This window comes from Populus nigra, chromosome 13 (assembly GCF_951802175.1).
Source record: "Populus nigra chromosome 13, ddPopNigr1.1, whole genome shotgun sequence".
Taxonomy (NCBI): domain Eukaryota; kingdom Viridiplantae; phylum Streptophyta; class Magnoliopsida; order Malpighiales; family Salicaceae; genus Populus; species Populus nigra.
In genome coordinates this window covers 10,516,410-10,540,752 of record NC_084864.1, presented here as the reverse complement: position 1 = coordinate 10,540,752, position 24,343 = coordinate 10,516,410, and the positions used below count along the sequence as shown (strand labels likewise).

At 35.8% G+C, this 24,343-nt stretch overlaps 4 protein-coding genes across 4 annotated transcripts; 2 read left to right on the top strand and 2 right to left on the bottom strand.

Annotated features, from left to right (window-relative positions):
* Positions 1–3,232: 3,232 nt before the first annotated feature.
* Positions 3,233–4,662, bottom strand: LOC133670433 (ethylene-responsive transcription factor ERN1-like). Its single transcript, XM_062090931.1, has one exon. It carries the CDS (start codon positions 4,461–4,463, stop codon positions 3,261–3,263), a length of 1,203 nt encoding a protein of 400 aa, XP_061946915.1. The 5' UTR covers positions 4,464–4,662; the 3' UTR covers positions 3,233–3,260.
* Positions 4,663–9,486: 4,824 nt separating this feature from the next.
* On the top strand, positions 9,487–11,411 carry LOC133670729 (vesicle transport v-SNARE 13-like). Its single transcript, XM_062091312.1, has 5 exons — positions 9,487–9,836; positions 9,926–9,984; positions 10,076–10,264; positions 10,651–10,821; positions 11,129–11,411. The coding sequence occupies exons 1-5, from the start codon at positions 9,743–9,745 to the stop codon at positions 11,276–11,278; spliced, it is 663 nt and encodes a 220-aa protein (XP_061947296.1). The 5' UTR covers positions 9,487–9,742; the 3' UTR covers positions 11,279–11,411.
* Positions 11,412–14,777: 3,366 nt separating this feature from the next.
* LOC133671228 (pentatricopeptide repeat-containing protein At5g15340, mitochondrial) lies at positions 14,778–17,724 on the top strand. The gene has a single exon (XM_062091915.1). The coding sequence runs from the start codon at positions 15,010–15,012 to the stop codon at positions 16,918–16,920; it is 1,911 nt and encodes a 636-aa protein (XP_061947899.1). The 5' UTR covers positions 14,778–15,009; the 3' UTR covers positions 16,921–17,724.
* A 199-nt stretch (positions 17,725–17,923) lies between these two features.
* LOC133671229 (uncharacterized) lies at positions 17,924–24,235 on the bottom strand. The gene is made up of 5 exons (XM_062091916.1): positions 23,183–24,235; positions 23,014–23,100; positions 18,768–18,917; positions 18,469–18,666; positions 17,924–18,323 (listed from the first exon to the last, which is right to left on the bottom strand). The coding sequence occupies exons 1-5, from the start codon at positions 23,408–23,410 to the stop codon at positions 18,222–18,224; spliced, it is 765 nt and encodes a 254-aa protein (XP_061947900.1). The 5' UTR covers positions 23,411–24,235; the 3' UTR covers positions 17,924–18,221.
* Between the last annotated feature and the right edge of the window lie 108 nt (positions 24,236–24,343).

The following is a 24,343-nucleotide window of genomic DNA, read 5'->3' as shown; positions in this document are numbered from 1 at the left end:
CTCGATTAGGAGTCATATGCCATGTTGCTCCTGAATCCATTAGCCAAACCTCAGTGAGCTCTTCTCTATCTGTAGAGATTGTCACTGCTTCACTATATAAAACCTCTCCATCTTCTGAGGTGTTTGCAACACATCATTGAGGTTTTAATGACTCTGCAGTATTCTTTATACCTTTTTTAAACCAACAATCCCTTTTGAAGTGCCCTTTTCTGCCATAATTGTAGCATTTCACAGTCTTCTTACTTCTTGATTTGGACCTCCCCTGTCTTTGACTCCCACTGAAGCCACGCTCCGTTGATCTCCCTCTTGACACCAACAATGCCTCTGTTTAGTTTGAACTATTTCTATCTCCTTTATTTTTACGCCTATTTTCTTCTTCCAATATGGCAATCGCAACATCATCAAAGACTAAATAGTCTGTGAGGATATTATTGGTCAAGTTGATAATGAGCTGATCATATGAATCTGGAAGACTTTGAAGTAAAAGCTCTGCACGTTCACTTTCCTCTATTTGTTGACCCAATGTAGTGAGTTGTGAAAATAGAGTTCTTATTGTGTTGATGTGGTCAATCACCGCCGTGGTTTCTACCATTCGAAGGGTATAAAGTCTCCGCTTTAGGAAAATCTTATTGTGCAAAGACTTTGACTCATATAACTTTATTAGAGTCTCCCATATCTCCTTAGCTGTTTTCTTCTCTGCCACAGTTCTTATTGTGTTGATGTGGTCAGTCACCGCCGTGGTTTCTGCCATTCGAAGGGTATAAAGTCTCTGCTTTAAGAAAATCTTATTGTGCAAAGACTTGGACTCATATAGCTTTGTTAGAGTCTCCCTTATCTCCTTAGTTGTTTTCTTCTCCACTACACTTAATAATACTTCATCGACTAATGCTAAATGTATGTTAGCAATAGCATTGCCATCCATCTCATTCCATTTTGCATTATCAGTAATCTTCGCGGGCCGATCCTCATTTGCTGCCAAGCAATTGTCTTTCCTTAAGATTGCCTTGATTCTAATTTTCCAGAGTGAGAAATTGCTCCCATTGAACCTCTCAGAGAAATTGCTCCCATTGAACCTCTCAATCTCATACTTTGCTGCCATTTTATTCACCGTGATCTATTCAGCTATCACTGTTTCACAGATCTGTAACGTATACAGAAATAGTATCGTGTGAATAATACTTCACTAAGTAAGTTCCCAGGAAAGATTGAAGGGGTCGCAAACAGTCCCGTTTAAAACTCAATCTCCTTAGACAAAACTTCCTAGCCTGTATTTAATCACTGCACTGACTTTCTATATACGCCAACAGTAACGTATGTGAACAGTACCGTATAGGTGAATAGTGTCGTAGACGTGAATAGTAACTGTATACACGAATAACTTTTGTGTATTAACAACGCCAACCAGAAAGCTCTGATATCACTGTTAGGATACTGACATGCAAACCCAATAAGATAAAAGGCAAGGGATATGATAAAATGAAAAATTAGACACACAAGAATTTACGTGGTTCACCCAATTTGGCTACATCCCCGGGCAAGTATAGAAGGATTTTACTAAGTAATGTGAGAATTACAACCTCTCTCTACTAATAGGAGAACAATTGAAATCTCTCTATTACTAAGAGAAAACACCTCACTTACTATCTCACAAATACCTCATAATTTTATGGGATTACTTTCCCTCTCTCACTCTCCTCTTCTTCTCTCTTATTTCTCTCTTGTGTTGTGTTCTATATGGCAAGGATGCACTGCCTATTTATAGGCAAGCATCTTTGTCTTTGTCTTGCAAAAGACAAAAGTAAGGCAAGTGGCACCGAATTGATACCCACTTTGTTGACTTAGCTAGCACCAATTGGTGCCAGCTAGCTTCACATCATAAACCTCATTGCTCTGCTACCTCCTCAGAAAAAAATCCAACGAGAAAAAACTAAGATCCCTTCCTAGGCTTTCTTGTAATGGTTTCTCTGGTCAAAGCCAGATATTGTTCATCACTACTCTTAGCCTCAATTCTTGCATCATGAGCTAGCTTTAATAAAGGAGATTATTTAGCTTCATGTTCAAGGCTAAGTCCAGATTCCTAAATTCCTGCAAAACGTTCTGCTTTCCATCTTTAGATTTTCTTACTGGAAAACAAGAACTAGAATTCATGAAAATCACCCCACTAATCCTTTCAAAGTGAATATTATCAGTTAAGAGTGTGTTTGGTATTGCGGTAGTGATTGTGGTTGTGGTTTGAAAAAAGTTGTTTTATAAAAAGTACTTTTAGCAAAGGGTGGTTTGAAAAAAAATGGTGTTTGGTTAAAACTATGGTTGAAATTGAGATCGAAGAAAAAGTAGTTTAATTTGTTTGGTTAAAAATGCTTTTGAAATTGAGGTTATAAAATAATTTTAAAAAATATATATTAATATTGATGATTTTAAATTTAAATATTGTAAAATTAATTACTCCTATTACATCATGAAATAAAAAATACTTTATAAAAAATACTTTTTATTATTTCATTAAACTATTTATAATTCCATTACGTACAAAATTCATCCGATAAAAATTACAGTTTTCATAATTTTTTTAGCGTAGATAAATATTATCAGGTATAAAATTGATATTACAGTACGAGTGAATTTAATTAATTCATTTTATACTAGTGTTTTTTTTAAATACAAATGTTAAAAAAATTTATTTGGCTGAAAAAAAAAAAAAAGAATTTCACGTGAACAGTGCAATTCGCACTGTTCACATGCTCCACTGTTCAGTGAACAGTGGAGTGTATCATGCTACACTGTTTGAACAGTGTAGCATGGTTGTTCTCCAAGAGCCGCGCAAAAAAGCAGCATTTTTCTGCTTTCAAATTGCCTGCGTTTCGCACGCAATTTGTTGTGGGACCCATACACAGTGAATAGCTTTTTTTCCTTAACCAAACACTGAGCCAGTGCGTTTTTGAAGAAACGCAACCTCTACCTCGTTGCCAAACGGGCTCTAAGAATTAAAGGGCAGAACAGACACACAGTTCTTTTTTTGTTTGCTGTCCAAATGATTCGATCAAGCCTCAAATGCTTCATAGCTCTATACATCTGAATTTTCTTCAACTGTTCATGACTTCTGAACTTGATACAAATTAAAAGGTGCTTTCTGTTGTTGGCTAGAAAGCTAATATTACATGTCAACAAAAATCTGAAGTTCAGCAATTGTGAAAAATGGAATGTGGGATGGTTAATATATTGGAGCGTGAAATGCATATGAAAGGAAGATCCTCTGTCAATTAGTTTATGAAGCAGATTGGAGGTAAATCAAGAGTGTTCCAAAGTGACAATTCACCATCATTAATCAAAGAAGAGGAAGAAGATCCCATTTCCGTTGAGCTTTGTGAGTAATCATCCTGTTTCTGTATCACTTCCAAGCTTTCTTCTTCTGCTCTATTCCCCTCCTTTCTACCGTTACATGCATTTCGAAGTTCGGTTAATTGATCTGAACGTCCTTTTCCCTTGGCATTTCCTGATCCAAGCTTCAACTTTAAGCATTCAGGGATTCCATTAAAAGCATAAAGAGAAGCTGAGAACTTCCTCTCATATTTCATTCTCTTCATGGCTGCTTTAAGCATAGAAGGCTCATCTCCATAGCACTCAGGCTCCACTGGCTCCTCAATATCTTCAGCAATCTCGAAAGGAGAGTAGTAAAAAGGAGATCCAACATCATCAAAAAAATGGAAATCCAAAGCTCCTATGTCGTTCCCTTCTTCCTCTTCCTCTCCATCTTCTTCTCCTTCACCTCCCAAGTTGTTACCATCACCACTAGATGACTGCACTACATCACTCCAGCTATAGTCGAAGTCCCATTCTTTCCCCCCGCTATCTTCTTTCTCTGTTAAGCATGGCCCAAGACTTGTTGTCGTGCAATCAAATGCACTAGCATTAGTGTTAATGGTGTCGTCGTTGCACACGGGGTAATCGTCTGGATGGTCGAGGAAATCAGTGAATTGGGTGTCTGAGAAATCGGTTGCTGGTTCTTTATATTCCTCCACTAGTTTTTGCTGCAGATTGTGGGGCTGAGAGGTTTTGGAAGGATCACAAGAGTTGTTTCTTGCTTTAAGCCTTTGGAGGAGAAGGTTAGTAATCTTTGAGGGAAGAGCTGGAGTTGTTGAAGAAGTTGGAGAACAAGGCCAGAAGTTAGTTCTTGTATTAGCACCGCGAAGCAAGCAAGCAGCTTCATCATAGGCTCTTGCTGCTTCCTCAGCAGTATCAAAGGTGCCTAACCACACCCTTATTTTTTGTATGGTGTCCTTAATCTCAGCCACCCATCTACCTGATGGCCTTTGTCGAACACCAACAAATCTCTTTCTAGCTCTCCTAGCTCCTCCTAGTGCTGCTGCTGCTGCTGCTTCCTTAACCATCTCATCCCAAGCCATGGTTCCTTCACTAGAGTTCTTGTCCTCAACACTTTCACTGACCTTTCTCTTCCTAGCCATATCTTTCTTTCTTTCTTTCTTTCTTTATAAGCACTAAGTTCTTTATATTCTCTTTTGTGTTGTTGGAAGCTATGTTTATTGCTCTGGGTATGTTGTGTTGGCTGGTCAAGTGGCATTTATATGAGGGTCTTGAAGATCCTGTCAAATGAGAATGGAGAGTTGAAATGGTCTTCTTGTTTGTTCATACTCCCTTGTTCTTTTTTCAGTTTAAGCCTCTTATGGAACCAGGTGGAGTTTTCTCTTAAATTACAGTGAGGGAGCACCGCCAAGTGGATATATTGTCAGGCGATGCTAATTCCATGAATTTTGCTTTGACTCAGACAAAGGGTATAATGCTCCCTACAATGCTATTGTTTACAGGGATTTTTTTTTTAATTTTAATGATGAAATCTAAGCCTGAAAGAGTCAATCTACCCTTTTCATCAATCTTTATTGTTTAGACTTATTGATAGAGTTGAATTAAGAAATACAATTGATTCCCCTAAGCAACCTGTCTTCAAGCACCCAGGAGACAAACGTAGAAATCATCACTGTCATGAAAGAGACTAAATTGTAGCTTTTCTATTGTAAGACATGGAGAGATTAATGCATTATTTAACTAGCCTAAATGAGCTCCAACAAAAACAAACTACAGTACAGCCCCATCCATTTCCTGCAGAGATGTCCATGGATGCTGTGGACTGCCAAATTATTGCACTTCACATTTCATAAATGTCAAGGGTGATTCAGTTCTTAGCAGTAACACTGTTGTTTTCTTGTGTTTCTGTATTCTTCTTGTTAATCTGATAGAATGTTGAAAACCATGTAAATATTGTAATCATTCACATGCGAAATTGTCCGTAGTAAAACCTGATTCACTATAAAATGAAAGGAAACCTGCCATGAGAGTCATTTTCAAGCCCTGAAAAGTCAAGAAAATTACTTGGGATTATTAGTCATGTGTAGCATAAAACTAATCATTTTTGCTTTGTTAATTGCTGATAAAAGTCTAAAATTGTCGATTTCTCCAAAGCCCGAGCACGATAAAGAGACATGATGAATCATATAAACCTTTTTATTTATTAAACAATATATCATATTAATCCATCTTTGGAATATTATTATCATGAAACCGTTTAGTTTAAAAAATAGCAGAGCAAAGCCATCTTTAAATATTGAAGTGAAGGTGACATGCCGAGATTAGTACCTAATCACAAATTGGTGGGATTATAATAAAAATCAACTAAAAAGAAAAGGGGCTGCAAATGATTGTTTTTACTGCAACCCTAGACTCATTTTACAATGAATTACAATAATAAAATACAATTTTCCCCCTCAATCAAGTAACATTTAGCCAGATGAGGATAATATGCTTTTTTTTAATGTTTTATTAATAATAAAAATACTAAAATTTAACATGAAGTGAAAGTTTTACAGCAAGTCATGATGGTGCTTAACAATGGAGAGAATAATTTTATTGAATTGCTCTCACTTTTCTCTCCAATCTAAACAAATTCAAGAAACTGTAAACTATGACGTCTAAGATCTTGAGGGGAGGTTGTCCTGTAGGGCCATGACAGAAGAAGAGACGAACAAGATCATAGATAGATGCCAACAGCTTCACACTTTTTGGTGTTGGCTACGCTGCATTTTTCTAAGTTTTCCATCCTCTATACGTTAGCTTGAATAGTAGCAGCAAGAAATTAAGTCTTGCATGCGCCGCCCGGCGACTTAACCAACCAAAAAAGAATCCTCTCTACAAGGAAGAGAGAGTGATAGAGAAACAAACGAATAAATTTCTCACAACAAAATTTAAAAAAAAAGAAAAAAGAAAAGAAGAAGAAGCCATGACCCGTTGATGCTGCTGCTTAATTAGACCCGTTAATGAGAGCTAGCTAGTTTATAATCTAATTAATTATATTAGAGTAGTTAATTTCAAGTACTAGTCCTTAATTGGCCAAAGCTTTGCCACTTGGGAGCTCATGGTTATTCCTCCTCTTCCATTTTAAAATATTCCATTAACTATTACGTCCTAAGCTGTAGATTAGGCAAGTGATTAGCATGCTAGCAAACATATATATATATAGTAATGATTTTGGCTCCAAATTAATGAAATTGTCAAGGGCCATTCTTGTTCCTCCACCTGGAGGATCCATGGTTAATCCTCGAACAAATAAATTAGTTATTAATGATTTCATGTGTTTTCAAATGCGAATATTCTTGAAGTGCTGTTCTTCTAAAATCCAAAAATATTTCAAGAAATAGTTTTTAAAGTAGATGCCAAGCCCCGTAGTAATAGTAATGACATGTACGAGCAAACCTTGATAATCTTGTGTTATAGTATATTATCAGAACCAATTCAACAGCATGACTAGACTGACTATATACTTCATTGACCCGTTGAAGATGCCAAATAAACTAAGTACAAAAAATATTAGGACAAAAAAGTTTAAAAATACTTTGAATAAGTTTTCTCAGTATGTTTGAGCCAAGAGCCCAGATGAATTTAGAGGAACACATGGCACTTAGGGCACTTATAAAGCTTTGAGATCAGCTTTTAATTCATCTAATCCGAGTACAAGAAAAGTCTAATCCAAGTACAAGAAGAGTCTAGTGTTAATAACCCCATGAAAGCCTTGTTTAGGCAAGATTTTCTAATATTACAATGATTTAAAGTTAGTGATTATTGTTCTTTTTTGTGCAAGGTAAATTCATCAAGATCAAATTCTTAATGGGAGAGAATTTTTAGCATTCAAAAAAAAAAATTTATGATTCTTTTAGTTTAAGAAGGAAATTAATAAAGTCAGAATCATTATTTTTATCCAAGTAAAGTAAGAAAACTAAATTCTACAAGGAAAAGCTAGAGATGAAATCAAAGATTTTCCAGTTAGATTTGATTTTCTTAGTCTATTTATAATTTTTAAAATTAAAAACCGATCCTAAAACTAAAATAAAGGATTATTCGAGCAAGGAGACTATTTAAGCTAGAAAATAAAACTTTTTTATGTTATTTTTTTTATTTGTAGCAGTGTATTTTAGACTTTTATTTTAATTTTTGTTAGAAAGGTTAAGTTGAAGAGTAAAAATAAGAGATACAAAGCAAATTGAACCTAAACAAAACCCAAAACATACAATTCAATTTCACTTAACAAATCTTTTTATTTTTCTAAACACCAAAATCTTAAAAAATATCACATAATCCAAGTACAACATGGGCCTAATGTGAACAACTCTATGAAAGCCTTGTTTGGGCAAGATTTCCTAATATTACAATGATTAAAGTTATCGGTTATTTTTCTTTTTATGCAAGGCAAATTCATCAATATCAAATTATTTATGAGAAAGGATTCTTAGCATTCAAATAGAAGAAGTTTCCTTGATCACCAAAAAAACTAAGGGGCATCAGATTTGTTTCCTAAGGTAGGGAGGATTATACAATAACTTTTCTAGTCTAGAAAGGAAACTAATAAAGTCAACAACTAAAGAGGTAAGAATCATTATTTTTGTCCAAGTAAAGCAAGGAAACCAAGCTTTACAAGGAAAAACTAGAGGCGACAACAAAGATTTCCAAGTTAGAATTTATTCTCATAGTCTATTTATAATTTCTAAAATTAGCAACTAATTCTAGAGCTAAAAGGAATGATTATTCGAGAAGGGGACTATTCAAGGTAGGGAATGAGATTCTTTTATGTTATTTTCTTTGCTATTTATGGCAATATGTTTCAGACTAAGTTTGCTAGAAAGGTTAAGTTGAAGAGCAAAAATGAGAGATATAAAGCAAATTGAACCCTAAACATACAATTCAGTTTCACTTAACAAATCTTTTTATTTTTCTAAACATCAAAACCTTAAAAAAGGTCACATAATGCGCATATATATATAAGTTAATCAGTCAATTGTTATCTCTTCACTTTGAAAAGCCTGGAGATTCCTCCAGAACCTATGTGCTATTGTCTGCCATGATTAGGTGACGATAAAATAAAAATGAAAATTGCCCCTGTTTTTTATGGGATTTTTGTTTGTTGTCTTCTTGCCACCAACACTTGATTTGTCTGTTTGTAGCGTCAGGTAAAATTTGTAGAAAAAGATCTAAAACAATGGGCCTAAAATAAAGGGATTCGAAAACAGTTGAGTCGAAAAGATATGGACTCTAAACAGATGAGCTTGAAATACTCTTTTTTTTTTAATAGAATCTTACTTAAATTTTCAAACAAATATAAATAAATTTCTGATGCGAATGAACAAGGTAAGACCAATAATGTCAGGATCCTTGATCAAACACGGAGCATACTTAAATATACAGAAATATAAAATTTTGCAAGAATGTAAATAATGTAAATTGAAATAGAATCTTACTTAAATTTGTAAGGTAAATCAATACAGGAGATATTGGTTACAGAGAAGAATTGATATGGGTTACAGAGGACACAGTAAAATTTTCTAAGGGGAAAATAATAGTCTGCCCTCTAAAGGTTTAGGAGTCCCCTTTTATAGATGGGTTGCCACAGAGGAGGCCAAAATAGCTTTTGAAAAGTCTGGAGATTTCTCCAGAACCCATGTGCTATTGTCTGCCATGATTAGGTGACGACAAAATGGAAATTACCCATGTTTTTTGTGGGATTTTTGTTTGTTATCTTCTTGTTACCGACACTTGATTTGTCTGTTTGTAGCATCAGGTAAAATTTGTACAAAAAAACCTAAAACAATGGGCCTAAAACAAAGAAACTCAAAAACAATTGAGTCGAAAATATATAAACTCTAAATAGATAAGCCTAAAATACTTTTTTTTTTTTACTGTCTCTTGATAGGTGGCAGAATGCCAACAATATAAAAGAAAAGGATACAATAAGTGATGAAGACACATTTCGTGGTGTTGTTATACATGAAAAGGATCTTTTATATATATATATATATATATATATATATTATAACGACGACGTTATTGAAATAACTCTACAAAATTTAAACCGGATATTCCCCGGTTCTTACAGAAGAGAGAAAACTAATATCACCAGATGGGGCACATACCGAAGACAACACAACAGACACGAGTTACATGACCGAACAAACCGACACGTGACATATCTCCTCCCACCATACTCATTCGTGTCCTGTCCCAAGCAAACGTGCATTGTCGTTTTTAAAAACCATCACCAACGCCGATTTGAGAAGCTCCGGTTACCAGAATCCGATCAGTTTCTCCGATCATACCAGGTAGTTGGATTTCCGATCGTGATTGATTGACTGATTGAACTGTGGAATTGGGTTTTGATAGATAGAGAGGTGAAAAATTGGAAAAGATGAGCGAAATATTTGAAGGATACGAGCGTCAATACTGCGAGCTCTCTGCTAATTTATCCAGAAAATGCACCGCTGCTCTTGCTCTTGATAGAGGTACGTACGTATTCTCAATTATTTATTTTCATTTTCTTTTGATTTTAATTTTGATTTTGATTTCGTGGAATATATATTTATTTGCACAGAGCAAAAGAAGCAAAAGATATCTGAAATAAGAGCTGGATTAGAGGATGCTGAATCTTTGGTACCTTTAAAAAACTCCTAATCCTGATTCTCCTCACCCAGGAATTTATGTATTATTCTTTATTTATTTCTTAAAAAGTTTAATTTTGCAGATTCGGAAAATGGATATGGAAGCGAGAAACTTGCAGCCGAATGTGAAGGCAGTTCTTCTGGCTAAGCTGAGGGAGTATAAGTCAGATTTGAACAATCTGAAAACTGAGGTTAAAAGAATTGGTTCTGGTAATCTCAATGCAGCTGCTCGCGATGAGCTCTTGGAAGCTGGAATGGCTAATTCATTGACGGTATGTCACTCTCTCCCTGGGTTGGTTTGTACTTGTACTTTTACGCATTTGTTTTGGTAGATTTTATGTAGGATGATTTTCATTATATATATATATATATATATATAGGCTGTTTGTCATTGTGGTGTGTGCTACAATTCTAATTCCAGCTACACGCTATAATAATAATAGTAATAATAATCTGTATTTTGGTGCAGCATCAAAACTCAAAAGCAATCTGGGTGTATATTTTGATGAATAAATGAATAGCCTGTTGTGAGCAAAATTTCGTGTAGTTTTGTTTTGTGGCTACTTCTCTTAAAATCTGCAATGCAATTCTGAGTCTCTTTCTTGTTCTTAGTGTTGAATATATATTTTGACAATTGTGGTTTGGGCAACTGGAATAGGCCTCAGCAGATCAAAGATCAAGATTGATGATGACAACAGAAAGGCTAAATCAGTCCGGTGACAGAATCAAGGATAGTAGAAGAACTATGCTTGAAACCGAGGAACTTGGTGTGTCTATTCTTCAAGATTTGCATCAACAGCGACAGTCTCTCTTGCATGCCCATGACACGGTATTGATTTCATTTGCATCAAACTGCCGTCTCTGAACATTGTTTACTTTCATTCTAGCAAGTCTGTTTTTTTCTTTATTTACTAGTGATATTTGAACGTGTTGAATGACAGTTATAGTTTGACTGACTCTAAATTCTGATGCATTATTAGCAAGGCAGCCCTTGGTAGCATACCACAGTTTCCTTTTGATCTTAATCAGTGCTTTACTGTAAAGGGTTTCACTGAGTCTGGGAAGTAATGGAATTGGGATTTGGAACTAGTAACGCCATATGCCCTGTACTCATTTTATGGTTCAAATATTTTCAGCTTCATGGAGTGGATGACAACATCGGTAAGAGTAAGAGAGTGCTGACTGCCATGTCAAGGAGGATCAACAAGAACAAGTGGATTATTGGTGCCATTATTGCTGTCCTTGTGGTTGTCATCAGCTTGATCTTGTACTTCAAACTCAAATAGCCAAGATATCCCTTGTTTCCGACCCGCGTGTTTTATCAAGACATGACTTGATTTTTTGCTTTTCCTTCTTTTGAATTCGGTTGTGTGTGATTTTGCAATCAACTGCTGATATGAATAAAGTTTTTGATTTATATATAGTCGTGTACTTTTTATCCATTTTAATTATATATGGAGTGAATTTTGATGAACTCATGGCATCTCTTTCCCATTTTTGGACATGAGATACTTCAGGAACATACATAGCTGACTGGGAACAGAAAAGTTTGCTCTCATCGTGAAGAAAAAGCGAAACTAGTATCCATCCCAAAGTAATCGGACAATTTACCAAAGATTGCTGCTGCAAATACATGCTGCATTCAGCTTTCTGGGTGACAGGCTAGAAGTCGTTGCCTTATTGCTGAGAATTTATACAATACATGCTTGACTCAAAGTCAGTTCCCTAAGATGGTACTAATCTTTTGCCAAAGGAGCCCTCCTAGTTCATGAAAGTGAAAATGGAAGTTCTGGCTGGGACCTTAATTTTCAAGAAAAATAGTAGGTACTGGATAATTCCCAGAACCACGCCGCCACAGGATAAAAAAATAATGTTTATTACTCGGTAACAGGTTAAAAAATATATATTATTTTATTTTAAAAATATTTTAAAATGATTTGTTTTTAACAAAACAAAATAATATTAAGATGACGATTAATTGAATTATTTTTTGTCAACTCAACTTAACATGTCAAACTCACAATTTAAATTATAAACTTTAACGAGTTTAATAATTTTTTTAAAAAAATATTTTTATTTAATTATATGATAATAAACAAACGCTCGCAAAACTGAATACCAACTCAATACTAGAACTTTCTTCTGAGATCATAATAACTCAATAAAATATAAAATAGAATAAATCATGAAACTTAATTCATAGTAATTATGTTTTATTTTTGGAACCATCTTTTATCTAACAATATAAAAAAAAATAGACAATAGTAAAACTAAGCACCAATTCAATGCAAAAATATGTTTTATTTAGATCACAATAACTCTGTATAATAGAAAACAAAATAAATAACAAAATTTAATTTATAATAGACTCAAAAGTGAAAAATAAAAAGAAAAAAAATATGACACTGTTCCGATGATAAAACATGTGAAAAGAAACCAAAATAATATATAAAAAATCAATTTTTAATAAATTTAATGTTAAAAACTAAAAAGAAAAAAAAAATGTTATTATTGACTACATAGGGTAAACAATGATATCCTCGGACACTATCAAATCAGAGTTTATAAAAAGAGCCCTGAACCTGTAACCCAGAGGCAGGGACACGTGTGGAGAGACGCTAGCGTGGGCAAATAAATGCCGATGACAATTTGAGCATTACATTTGCAAGTATTATGGACCAGATTATTGAGAATATTATTTTTCTCTTTTTTTCAGTTTTTTTTCAATAAAAAAATGTATTCTTTTATTGAAAACAAAGACGAATGTTTTCAACAATAAAATTATAACTATTTTTCATAAAACAAATCGAACCATTAGTTAATCTTAATATATTTTATTCTTGATAATTTAATTATAGATTATTAATTTTATATTATTTAAATTTATATTTAAATCTATCATGAAAAAGTTATATTGTTAATTAAAAATAATTCTTATATTAATTTTATAATAAAAATTAAATTGATGACACTAATTCAATTTGAAAGTATAAAAAAATATTTTTATTTTTTTTTACATTACCATAAAGTGATTGTATATAAAAGAAAAAAAATATTATTGATATAATTTTTCTTTTAAAAAATAATAACAAAATTGTAAATAAAAACTAAGAGAAAACCTCTAAAATATGTTTTCTAAACTTATTATAAATTTGAAAAACTTGAAAATTATTTTTTTAATTTTATAGATAAAAATATATTATGTTTGAAAAAAATTCTAATTTTATTTTTTTTACTATATATATATCTTTTTTGTTTAGTCATCATTGTGTGAGAGAAAATTTTATGGTATTTAAAGAGTAACTAGTAATATTTTATTAGGTAATGTTTGGTTATTGTCCTAAAATAAAAATGACAAAAACAATTGAAATAGAAATGTGTTAGGTTGAAGAGACAAAGACATAAAAATAAATTTTTTTATTATAAAATTTATAATAAATTTTTGTACTTTCAAAACAAGAGGTACAAAAAGAATATGTCTCCAGAGATAATATTTATTATTTTTTATTTATAAAATATTCTTATAAAAAACTCTTAATTCTAAAATTATCCAACTAAAGCATGTAAGAATAAAAATAATTATTATAATAATTTCAAAACTCAACTCGAGGGTTGATCTAGAGCAAAGTTAATGTCATTGGTCAAGACCAAGGTTACGGGTCGGGTTGACTCTAATTGACTTGAGTTAGCGTAAGAATAAAAATAATAATTATTATAGTTTTAAAATCTAATTTAGAGGTCAAATAAGTATTGGGTCATGAGAGGGGTTGACCATTAATCCAAATCAACATAATAAGAAAATTGATATTATTATAATTTTAAAACATGACTCGGGGGTTAACCTGAGGTAAGGCAGCTCGGGTCATGTGTTGAGAGGGTTAATTGGGTTGATTATGATCAAAATAAAAATAAAAGTAGTTGTTCTCATGGTTTTAAAACTCAATTTTGGAGGTCAATTCAGGACAAGACTTGGGTCACAGATCAGGAGGGTCAACCTGTGTCAATAAAAAGATAAAATTGTTATTATTATAGTTTCAAAATTCAATTTAGGGATCAGTTAGGGCAAGGCCCGAGTCACTGGTCGGGAAGGCTAACTCAGGTTGACCCAAGTCAATGTATAGATAAAAATGATTATTATCATAATCTTAAAACCTGACTCTAAATTTAACCCGAGGAAAAGTTTAGATCACGAGTCGGGATGGTCAACTTGGTTAACCCAATTTTTTTAAAAAAATAATCAAAGTAACCTTGTTTTGACCAAAATGTTTTAAAAAAAGTTAACTGATTTTTAATTTGTGTTTTATTATGGGTCGACTTAGATTTTTGATCATGTCAAATTAAGTTAATTCTTGCTTTATTTTTACTTAAACTCGGACCATGCGAGGCCCAAAATTAGCTCGGTTTCGAGTCAACTTGTCAGGTCAGTCCTGGTTTTATAACTAAGGTTAGTGTAATATTGTTAATTTCAACACTCAATATAAACTAAATTAAAAAAATATCTGATTATTTTTAAAAAATATATAAATTTAATAATGATACATATTAAAGGTAAAATATATATATTTTTTATTTTATCTTATTTGTCCAACATAACCTAAGAGCATACATAAACAATTACTTTATCTTCTACACCATTATAAAGCACAATTTTATCTTTATTTTTTTTATCTCCATTATCTTTATCTTTTTTATTTGATAACAATAATAAAAGAAAACAAAATAAAACTCATAATCTATATATAAAAACAAATTAGTAAGAATATCTTCATTTTTCGGCAGGTAAAATCTGAAGGAAGTAATGAGCCCAACAGTCTGATCCCCGATTGAAGGAAAACGAGGCAATTCATTAACGGCTACGGTTTTCTCAAGAAACAAAGGAAGAAGAGGCGGCAAAATGGCTATCAATGTCTTACTCTGCACAGGTAAGAAGGAAGGAAGGAGACCCATCTGTTTGGTTTGGTAGCTTAGAAAATCCTCAGAATAACCAAATCACATTCTTGTCCAAAACCCAATTCATATGAAATGTTCAACCATCAACTTCACCACTCTCCAATCCCTCCCTGCCCACTTCCGCTCTCTCCTCCGCTCTTGCGCCCGCAACTCCTCTCTTTCCACTGGCAAAAAACTCCACGCCGTTATCCTAACCTCCGGACTTGCTTCCTCATCCCCCAACACCTTCCTCCTCAACGCCCTCCACCACTTGTATGCCTCCTGCGGCGTTACATCCTCTGCACGCCACCTATTCTACCAAATCCCCCGCTCACATAAAGACGTTACAGATTGGACTACCCTGTTAACCTCCCTTGTTCAACACGGAACCAAACCTTCTGAAGGGTTTTGTTTCTTCAAAGAAATGAGGAAGGAGGGTGTTGTTCTTGACGATGTTGCCATGATTTCTGTGTTTGTATTGTGCACGCGTGTGGAGGATTTAGGGATGGGAAGACAAGCGCAAGGGTGTCTTGTGAAGATGGGTTTGGGGCTTGGGGTTAAGGTGTGTAATGCGGTAATGAACATGTATGTGAAGTGTGGGTTAGTTGAGGAGGTGAGAAGAGTTTTTTGTGAAATGAATGAGCGGAATGTGGTTTCGTGGAGTACACTGTTGGAGGGAGTGGTGAAATGGGAAGGCGTGGAGAATGGGAGAGTGGTGTTTGATGAGATGCCGGAGAGGAATGAGGTTGGTTGGACTATAATGATTGCAGGTTATGTGGGAAATGGGTTTTCTAGAGAAGGGTTTTTACTATTGGATGAAATGGTTTTGAGGTTCAGGTTAGGATTGAATTTTGTTACACTTTCTTCAATTTTATCTGCGTGTGCACAATCAGGGGATGTCTTGATGGGGAGGTGGGTTCATGTTTATGCTTTGAAGGGAATGGGAAGGGAGATGCATATCATGGTGGGTACAGCTCTGGTGGACATGTATGCAAAATGTGGCCCGATAGATATGGCATTCAAAGTCTTCAAGTACCTACCAAAAAGGAATGTGGTGGCGTGGAATGCAATGCTTGGTGGGCTAGCGATGCATGGAAGGGGTAAATTTGTGTTGGATATATTCCCAAAAATGATTGAAGAAGCTAAGCCAGATGATCTAACTTTTATGGCTGTCTTAAGTGCTTGCAGCCACTCAGGTTTAGTTGATAAAGGCTACCGTTATTTTCGTAGTCTGGAATCAGAATATGGAACAACACCTAAGATTGAACACTATGCTTGTATGGTGGATATTCTAGGCCGGGCCGGTCATTTAGAAGAAGCTGTGATGTTGATAAAGAAGATGCCAATGTGTCCAAATGAGGTTGTTCTAGGATCCCTTTTGGGTTCTTGCAATGCCCATGGAAAGTTACAGCTTGGTGAGCGAATTCTGCAAGAGCTGATTCAGATGGACCGGCATAATACAGAATATCATGTATTGCTTTCGAACATGTATGTTTTAGAAGGAAAGCAAGACAAGGCTAATTCACTCAGACAAATCCTTAAGAGTAAGGGTATTAGAAAGGTCCCTGGAGTGAGTTCTATTTATGTTGGTGGAAATATTTATCAGTTCAGTGCAGGGGATAAGTCACACCCACTGACAAAGGAAATTTATCATGCATTGAATAATATGATTCAAAGGTTGAGATTGGCTGGTTATGTACCCAATACTACTAACCAAGTTTTTCCAGGTTCTGATGGCAGGGAGGGTAGCAGGGAGGAGATGGAGGAGAAAGAGCAGGCATTGTTCTTGCACAGCGAAAAGCTGGCAGTCTGTTTTGGGCTTATAAGCACAAAACCTGGTGCACCTCTTTATATATTCAAGAATCTACGCATATGCCAAGATTGTCATTCTGCTATTAAAATTGTTTCTAAGATATACAACCGAGAAATTGTAATTAGAGATCGGAATCGTTTTCATTGTTTCAAGCATGGTTCATGTTCTTGCTCTGATTATTGGTAAACATAAATGCAAAGCAGATATTTGAAGAAATTAATTGATGAGCCGCATCACGAAGTCCCACTTGACTGGAATTTTTTAGTTCTCTCTTAATTAAAATCTGCTATCTCGTACAAGGACTCATCAGATAACAACATTATTGTTTTTGGAATCTGGCTTTGATCATCGTGGGAGGGATTTAATTACAAAAGCCCTTGAAGAATTGGTTGAAGCTGAAAGAAAGTTGTTTGCACGGCTGATGATGAGTTGAAAAGGAAAAGGCGGCGTTTCTTTCACAATGCTGCTCACCTAGATTCTTTGAAGGCATTTTCCTTTACATTGTTTGCTGAATGGGGTGACAAGAGTCAGATATCCACCATAGGCTACTGATGAGAATGGTGATGTTCTCAGTGGAATTGTTGGGTAAGCTTTGTGTACTACTGCCGCTGTTTTTGGTTGGAAGAGCATGGTGTCTCAGATATTCGAGGAAATAGTTGCTCTGCCTGGTGGAACTCTTTCTTTTGTTTTTAGGATCCAATCATTACTTTCATGCTTTCAGATTCATCATCTCACAAATGGGATTGAAATCTGGTTGGGTAAATCAAAGAATTCTCAGGGTCAAAAACGTTGCCATTCACCAAGGGCACAGCGAAGGCTATTTACAGGAGCAATTGCTCATTCAGAAACATACTTATCAAAGAGAACATGCCTCATCGACAAGATCAAGCACCGTGTTGTACTGATTAAATTTTGTTCATTACACCCTGTGGTACTTGAATAGGATTTTGTTCATATCTTGCTTGAATGAAGTAATATCCGAACAAAATAGTTGATACTGTTTCTTTCAACAAATGGGGATAGAGCAGGACGGTTCGATCCCCTGCATCTCCAGAAATCATACATTTTCACAGAAACTCATTTTTATATCTATCATTTTCTGGCCAGAACATCCAGTTCTGCACAACAACAAAAATGGGAGTTCGTAATCCTATCATATTTCACAGATTATTTTAGCAACACAGTATCATGCAGCGCCTGCCAAGGTTATCATTCATCAAAAAAGAAACAAAATAAATCAAAGTTGCTAACATCATGTCAAACTACAGTTATTCCCCTCATCGTATTCATGTCTCCAGTCAATCCTGGTTTCAACTCCAACATTGACAAAAGTAGAAACATGTGCTATCCGGATAAAAAAAGTTCTACAACTCAGTCAGTTGTCCTCCATCTGGCCTTTCTTTTCCATTTGCTTTGACCTTCGAATGAATGCGCCTAGCAAGATGCAACTTTTATATTGAACAGTAAGTTCAAAAGGTTTGAATCTATCAAACCCGATTCTTAGGTGTCTCCTGCTTGAATTTGCTATAATCAGCAAGCAAGCTACTATTAACTCTAAGCTTCATGTTCTCCACCAGTCCCCTTAATACCTGTTCTTGGAACATATATTTTAAACAGGTTGATTAGGGCAAAAATACACAAACAGTCATGCATGCACAGATAGTATATTGTTAGTTTTCTATTAAACCATTGTCAAAGAATGTCATCAGTTTAAGGAGATTATTATGGCCTAACCGACTCTGCAACAGGCTGGCGAACATTTTCAGGAACCATAGCAAGCACAGGAGGAAGAACGAAGCTTATATTCATCTCTAGTTGACCTTTGAGCCTTGTTCGTACTCCCTGTCTATCAGGGTATAATGCTCCTTTTACACCAAGAGAAAATTGAGATGGTTGAAAAATATTATCAAGCCCTTGAAGCTTCCACCTGATCTGCAAGAGAGTACTTCCATATAGAGGTGACATGAGCAAATATAAAAAAATGTAATTCTGAAATTTTCATTGATGACTGCTTGAATATCTTTAAAGCTTACAACATCAAGCTCGAGAACCGTCGTGATCTCTTCAGGAACTCCCGGTGGGTAATCTCTCCCTCCTGATTTACACCTCAATCTCATCTCAACTACTGGCCAGACAGTGAGGAACAAGAAATTTATGGGCAACATCTGAATTCTCCATTCTTCCTGGAAACATTAAACACACATATATTAAAGAGAGATTCTGCTCCCCTATGCCTGAAAGACAATAGCACAGAGGATTATAAAATGCATATTTCTATGATGGTAAGTACAAAAAAGTCAAAATATTGCATTTATAGAAACTAGAACTTATATTGCAAGCAAGCTTTAAGGTATGTCGATTTGGGCCTGCATTGACCTAACTAGCTCACCTGCACATTTATGCATGATACACTAAGGGCATGTTTGGCAGAATGAAAGATAAAACATGCTTAACTGATTAAGAATGTAGTGTAATCATATTGAATGATACATTTCTTAAAGTTATTCCTTGTCTTCTATTTAATCAATTTCCATTTGCCTTGAACTATTCGTATATAGGAAACTTCAACAGCAAAATTTGTTTTCTTGTTCATTTGTTTTGCTTACATTTTTTTTTTTTTTTTTGGCAGCAAGCATGTGCAACAAACTTTGTGAGTGGCTGTAACTGGCATACAGCTGACAGGAAGTACCATAAGGATTATGCAGCCTATTGTCTGCATGTGATTGATGTTGCTGGCTTCTTTGATCATTTCAGACATTGAGCTGTTCCATCTCTCTGCTCGAGCTCTCAACTCATGGCTGCTGTGACTGAGCAATACTTTTTTTTTTTTTTTAGTTTAACGTGGGCGTCTGGGTCAGCTTGTGCGCACCTCGACTAATCTCACGGGCCCTAAAGTTAATGACCATGTAAGCCTCCAGTGGTCATCATATGAGTAACCACAGGGCTCGAACCTGAGACCACAGAGAAAGCAAACCTTTTGATCCCAAACTCTTACCACTAGACCACCTCCTAGATGGTTAACTGAGCAATACTTTGCCTATACTAATTCTGTCCATCTTGCTACTCATGAGGTTGGGTTTATGCCGCCAGATTGGATGATCATTACTGGGATTTCATTCATCAGCATTTCTTGCACACCAAGTTTCAGTGGCAGAGTTCTTGGAGCTTCTTGGTTTGACTTGGAGAACTCAGATCCAATTATATGGTCAATCAGTTTGTTATTGTATTGACATCGAGGCTCTTAGTTTCTTGGAAGCTGATTGGAGAGCTCCTTTAACAGACCAGCTTCATCGAAGGTCTCTTCTCAGTACATGATTAGGGGAAATTTTTTTCTTATTAACAAAGGCATCCCACTGTCTTTGGCGAGTGCCATAAGGGAACTTGATTTTTCGCTCAAATTAATGGGGTTACTCTAACTATCTCGTCATTTCTCTGGGCCATGTGTCTGAAGGTCTCAACCAAATACCTGACACCTTTAGCTGGTTCAGTTACTTTCTCATGCTTTGGATTTAGAGAATTCGGTGGCCTTCAGCCAAGGTCATGAGAGGAACCATAATGCTTTTCCTTGCCTGAGCTGCCGGCCTTGTATCATGCATTTAACATGGCCTAGCATCCATAACTGCACTACAGTGCTGTATTCTTTTAGAGACATTTATGCGAGTTAAAATTTTGGAAAAAGCCACAATGACACATGCTCTATTTTTTTATTCTTTTTACTACAAGTTCTCTTATCTTGCCTTCTCTGACTTAATGCTGGTCAACTTCGACCCTTTTTCCACCTTTCTACTTGTGGCCGGTTCCAGATCTACATGAGGATTTCTTCTAATAGAGTGAAATTCCTTGGCCAGCTCAAACTTGCTTGTGCCATTCCACTTGCTCTTCCAACACTCTCAAGCATGGTTCGCAGTCTTCATTCTCCCCCAGAGGGATATTGGAGGGCATCAGTGTGGGTACACTGATTGAAACTGAGGAATCATAAATGATGCGTATCTTAGAGTCTGATATCATAAATGATGAGATCAAAGAAGTCTTATTCTGACCAATCCTTTCTTGTTTAAAGATATGTTTATTGGTCATCTATGTTCATTTTACCTTGTTCCATCATTAGGAGGATTGAGAGTATCTTAGCTGCTTTTCTCTAGAAGGATTGTTCGCTCTCCCATTCAGGGGCAAAGATAGCTTGGGCTTCTACCTGTTATCCTCTTAATAAAAGTGGTTTGGAAATTAAAAGCAATAAGACTTGGAACAAAATAGTTATTCTCAAGCATTTTTTTAGATTCCTTTTAGACATATCTTCAATTTGGTCAGGATGGGTGCGTAGTGTACTGCTCAAGGATAGATCTTTCTGGCATGTCAAGTCTCCTTCAGTAAAAGCATTAAGACTTGGAACAAAATAGTTATTCTCAAGCATTTTTTAGACTCTTTTTAGACAGATCTTCAATTTGGTCAGGATGGGTGCATAGTGTACTGCTCAGAGGTAGATCTTTTTGGCATGTCAAGTCTCCTTCAGTATCTTCTTGGTCCTAGAGAAAGATTCTTCTCAGCAAAGATTGGTGTGAAGAGATGTTTATTTCATGCATTGGTGATGCAACTATGACTTTCCTATGGTCAGATTATTAGTTGTCAGATGGGCAATGATTCTATGACCTATTGTCTTTCAGGGTGCTCCTTTATTGGGCTTCCCTGGAATGTCAATGTTTCAAACATCATTGAGGAGAGTACTTTCCCCCCAAGTAATCAAGAGTTACAACCTATTTGGGACTCAGTTCATTCTTATCCTAGGATTGTCTTACCAGATCACCGTGTCTAGAAGGGTCATTTATCAGGGAAGTTTACTATTGACTCAGGATAACAATTTCTTAAAGACTTGAGGCCCACAAACCCTATGCATCACCTCCTTTAGGACACTTCCCGAGACACTCATTTATCCTATGGAGTGCCTCTTTGGGTTGTCTACACACCATAGATAGACTGCATGCTTATCAGATCATCACCTTTTCGGTATGTATACTTTATGGGTTGCATGTTGAGACACATGACTATTTGTTCTTTCAGTGCCTTTTCTCCGCTTCAGTTTAGGGGCACTATTAAGAACATGACCCTTCTGGACTAGCCTACTAAGACATGGCGACATTTATTTCAGTGGGCATCCTCGCACTTCAGGAAGAAGAAAAAGTAAATGCATGTGCTTACTCGATTAGTCCTCTCAACTACGATTTACTTCATTTGGTATGAGAGAAATAACCGAGTCTTCCACCAGTTTTATCAACCTTACCAGGATGTTAGTGAGGATAGTTTCAAGCTTGTCTAGTCCTGTTAGATGGAGTTAGAGCCATGGTATCAAATTCGCCTCGATCTCATAATCGTTTGGTGTCTTCCAATGTCATAAGATCTTTTGCTTCTACTATTATTCAAGTTCTGCTTTTCAGGCCTGCTTTTGTTGCTTATCCAATTGATCGATTCTGGGTTTTTCAGTAAACAGTTGACCAATTTCCGGATTTCTAGTTTTTTGTTTGAATAAATGGTTGTCCGATTCTTGATTTTCCAAAAACCGGTTGACTAGTTACCATGTTGTTGGTTTGACACTCTGTTTTTCATACTTTTTGAGTTTTCTTTAGCTTTCGCTTTGTTTTTTTGTTGTCTAAGGTCATTTAAATTCGGGCAACGAACCTTTGTGCTTCTTGAAGTATGCCACTAGTGTTTTGTACAGTTTTCTTTTTAATACAATTATACTTGTAAAAGATAGTGAGTGGCAGTCACCCATATAGTACCTGTAGAAGTTCCTTGGTGAAACGAGAACCGTTGATTAGTGGATTCCATCGTCACCAGAGAAAATAGCAGTAATTTCCAATCAACAAATGAGAATCATGTAAAGCTGCTCATGGAGAAGAAAGTTGGGATCCCACAAATAACAATCAATTGGACAACTTAGATAAACAGTGATCATTCTATGGAATGAGAAAACACTGCATACCATTTGACTGGCCGGTGATTTGACAACGACATGAAAAAGAATTGATGGAAACAGCAGCAAAGAAGACAGAGGTCATTTAATTCTTGACTACACATACAATCAGAAGGTCACTCAAAGCATAGATTTTTTTATTAACCATACGAGGCTTTATATGTCAAGTAAATAGATGGCCCTTAACAATTTGAGTCAATGGTGAGGCAGATTCTAAATCATTTCAGTAATCAACACAGTGAACTCAATTTTCGAAAGATCAAAAGAAAACGAGGGAAAAGAAAAGGAAATTGCAAAAAAGATATAACAGAAACCTCATTAAGTTGTTGGCTCCTCCTTTTGTCAGGAAATATGGCGCTGAAAACTCTAGGCTTATCCTCCAAATATCCATCAAAGGAAGCCTGCAAGGAAATAGAAACCAGCCATGTGTCACAGCACATAGATAGAGAAAGAGAGAGGAGAGGAGAGGAAAATTGGGGGTACCCCTGGAGACTCATAGAGAGGGATATCAGTAGTCATTCTTGAAGAGTAGGTGGCAGAATTCATTGCCATCTGATTCTTGATCAAAGGCTGCTTTGATTTTGGTTCAGGCAGTGCATGGCATTGCCGCTCATGCCTATTCAGCTTCTCTTTCCATTTCCTTGAGCTAAGATGTCCAACAAGCACCTGGTGCTGGCATGGGACAAAGGACCTTGCTGCAATTTCGCTCATTTCCTTTCAGCTACTATTGTTTTTGTCTTCAGAAGGGAAGGAAAGCCTACTTATTGGGTTTCTTTAATTTCACTCATTTCCTTTCAGCTTCGATTGTTTTTGTCCTTAGAAGGGAAAGGAAAGCCTATCTTATTAGGTTTCTTCACCTTGTCCAGTTCTTCACTAAGCAAATTCTTGGAGATTAGAAACGTAGGCTCATGCCTTTCGGTCATGACATGTGGACCCACTCTGTTTTTTCCCTTTTTTCTTTCTGGTGGTTGTGAATTATTGAGGGTTTTAGGGTACCTGTGAATTCTCCTTACCCGGTAATTTTGAACTCTCTTTTTTTCTGTTCTTTCTTGAGAATCATGGAACCCTGTGGTTCGAGACTTGGAGTTGCTGGTTATAGCATGGCTCCCCACAATTGCCCACATATCCAGTCCAACACGATAATCTAAGACGATCTTGTGTTTGTCCCTTGAATTTCACTCAAGTTAATGAATCTTAAGACGATCAGAAAAGTATTGCACCACGGGCAACAAAGATTACATGCTTTTTCACTTCCATTCTTTCATTATCTGCTGGGAGCTTGCTTCATTCTCCACTGTTTGTTCATGCTTTTTACTGAAGCTTATAGTTTCTATGCAGAATATGGTATCCTCAAGGCCCTTCATTGGCATAATAGCCAAGGCACCTTTCTGGATCTGGGACAAAGAAACAATGCATCAGATATATGATCTGCTTCTTCTTTATCAGTGTTCTTGACCATGTCACTCATTTTGATGGGCAACCACAATACAAAAAGCAGCTGTAATTTCAGCTAAAGCGGCACATAATACAAAAACATGTGTCAATCATATGATGGAAGTGAACCGAAAGTAGGTATGAACCTCAAAGAGGGCTTTATTTTTCTCTATTCTTTTTATTTTTTGTGGGGCAGAGATTTAGTGGGGG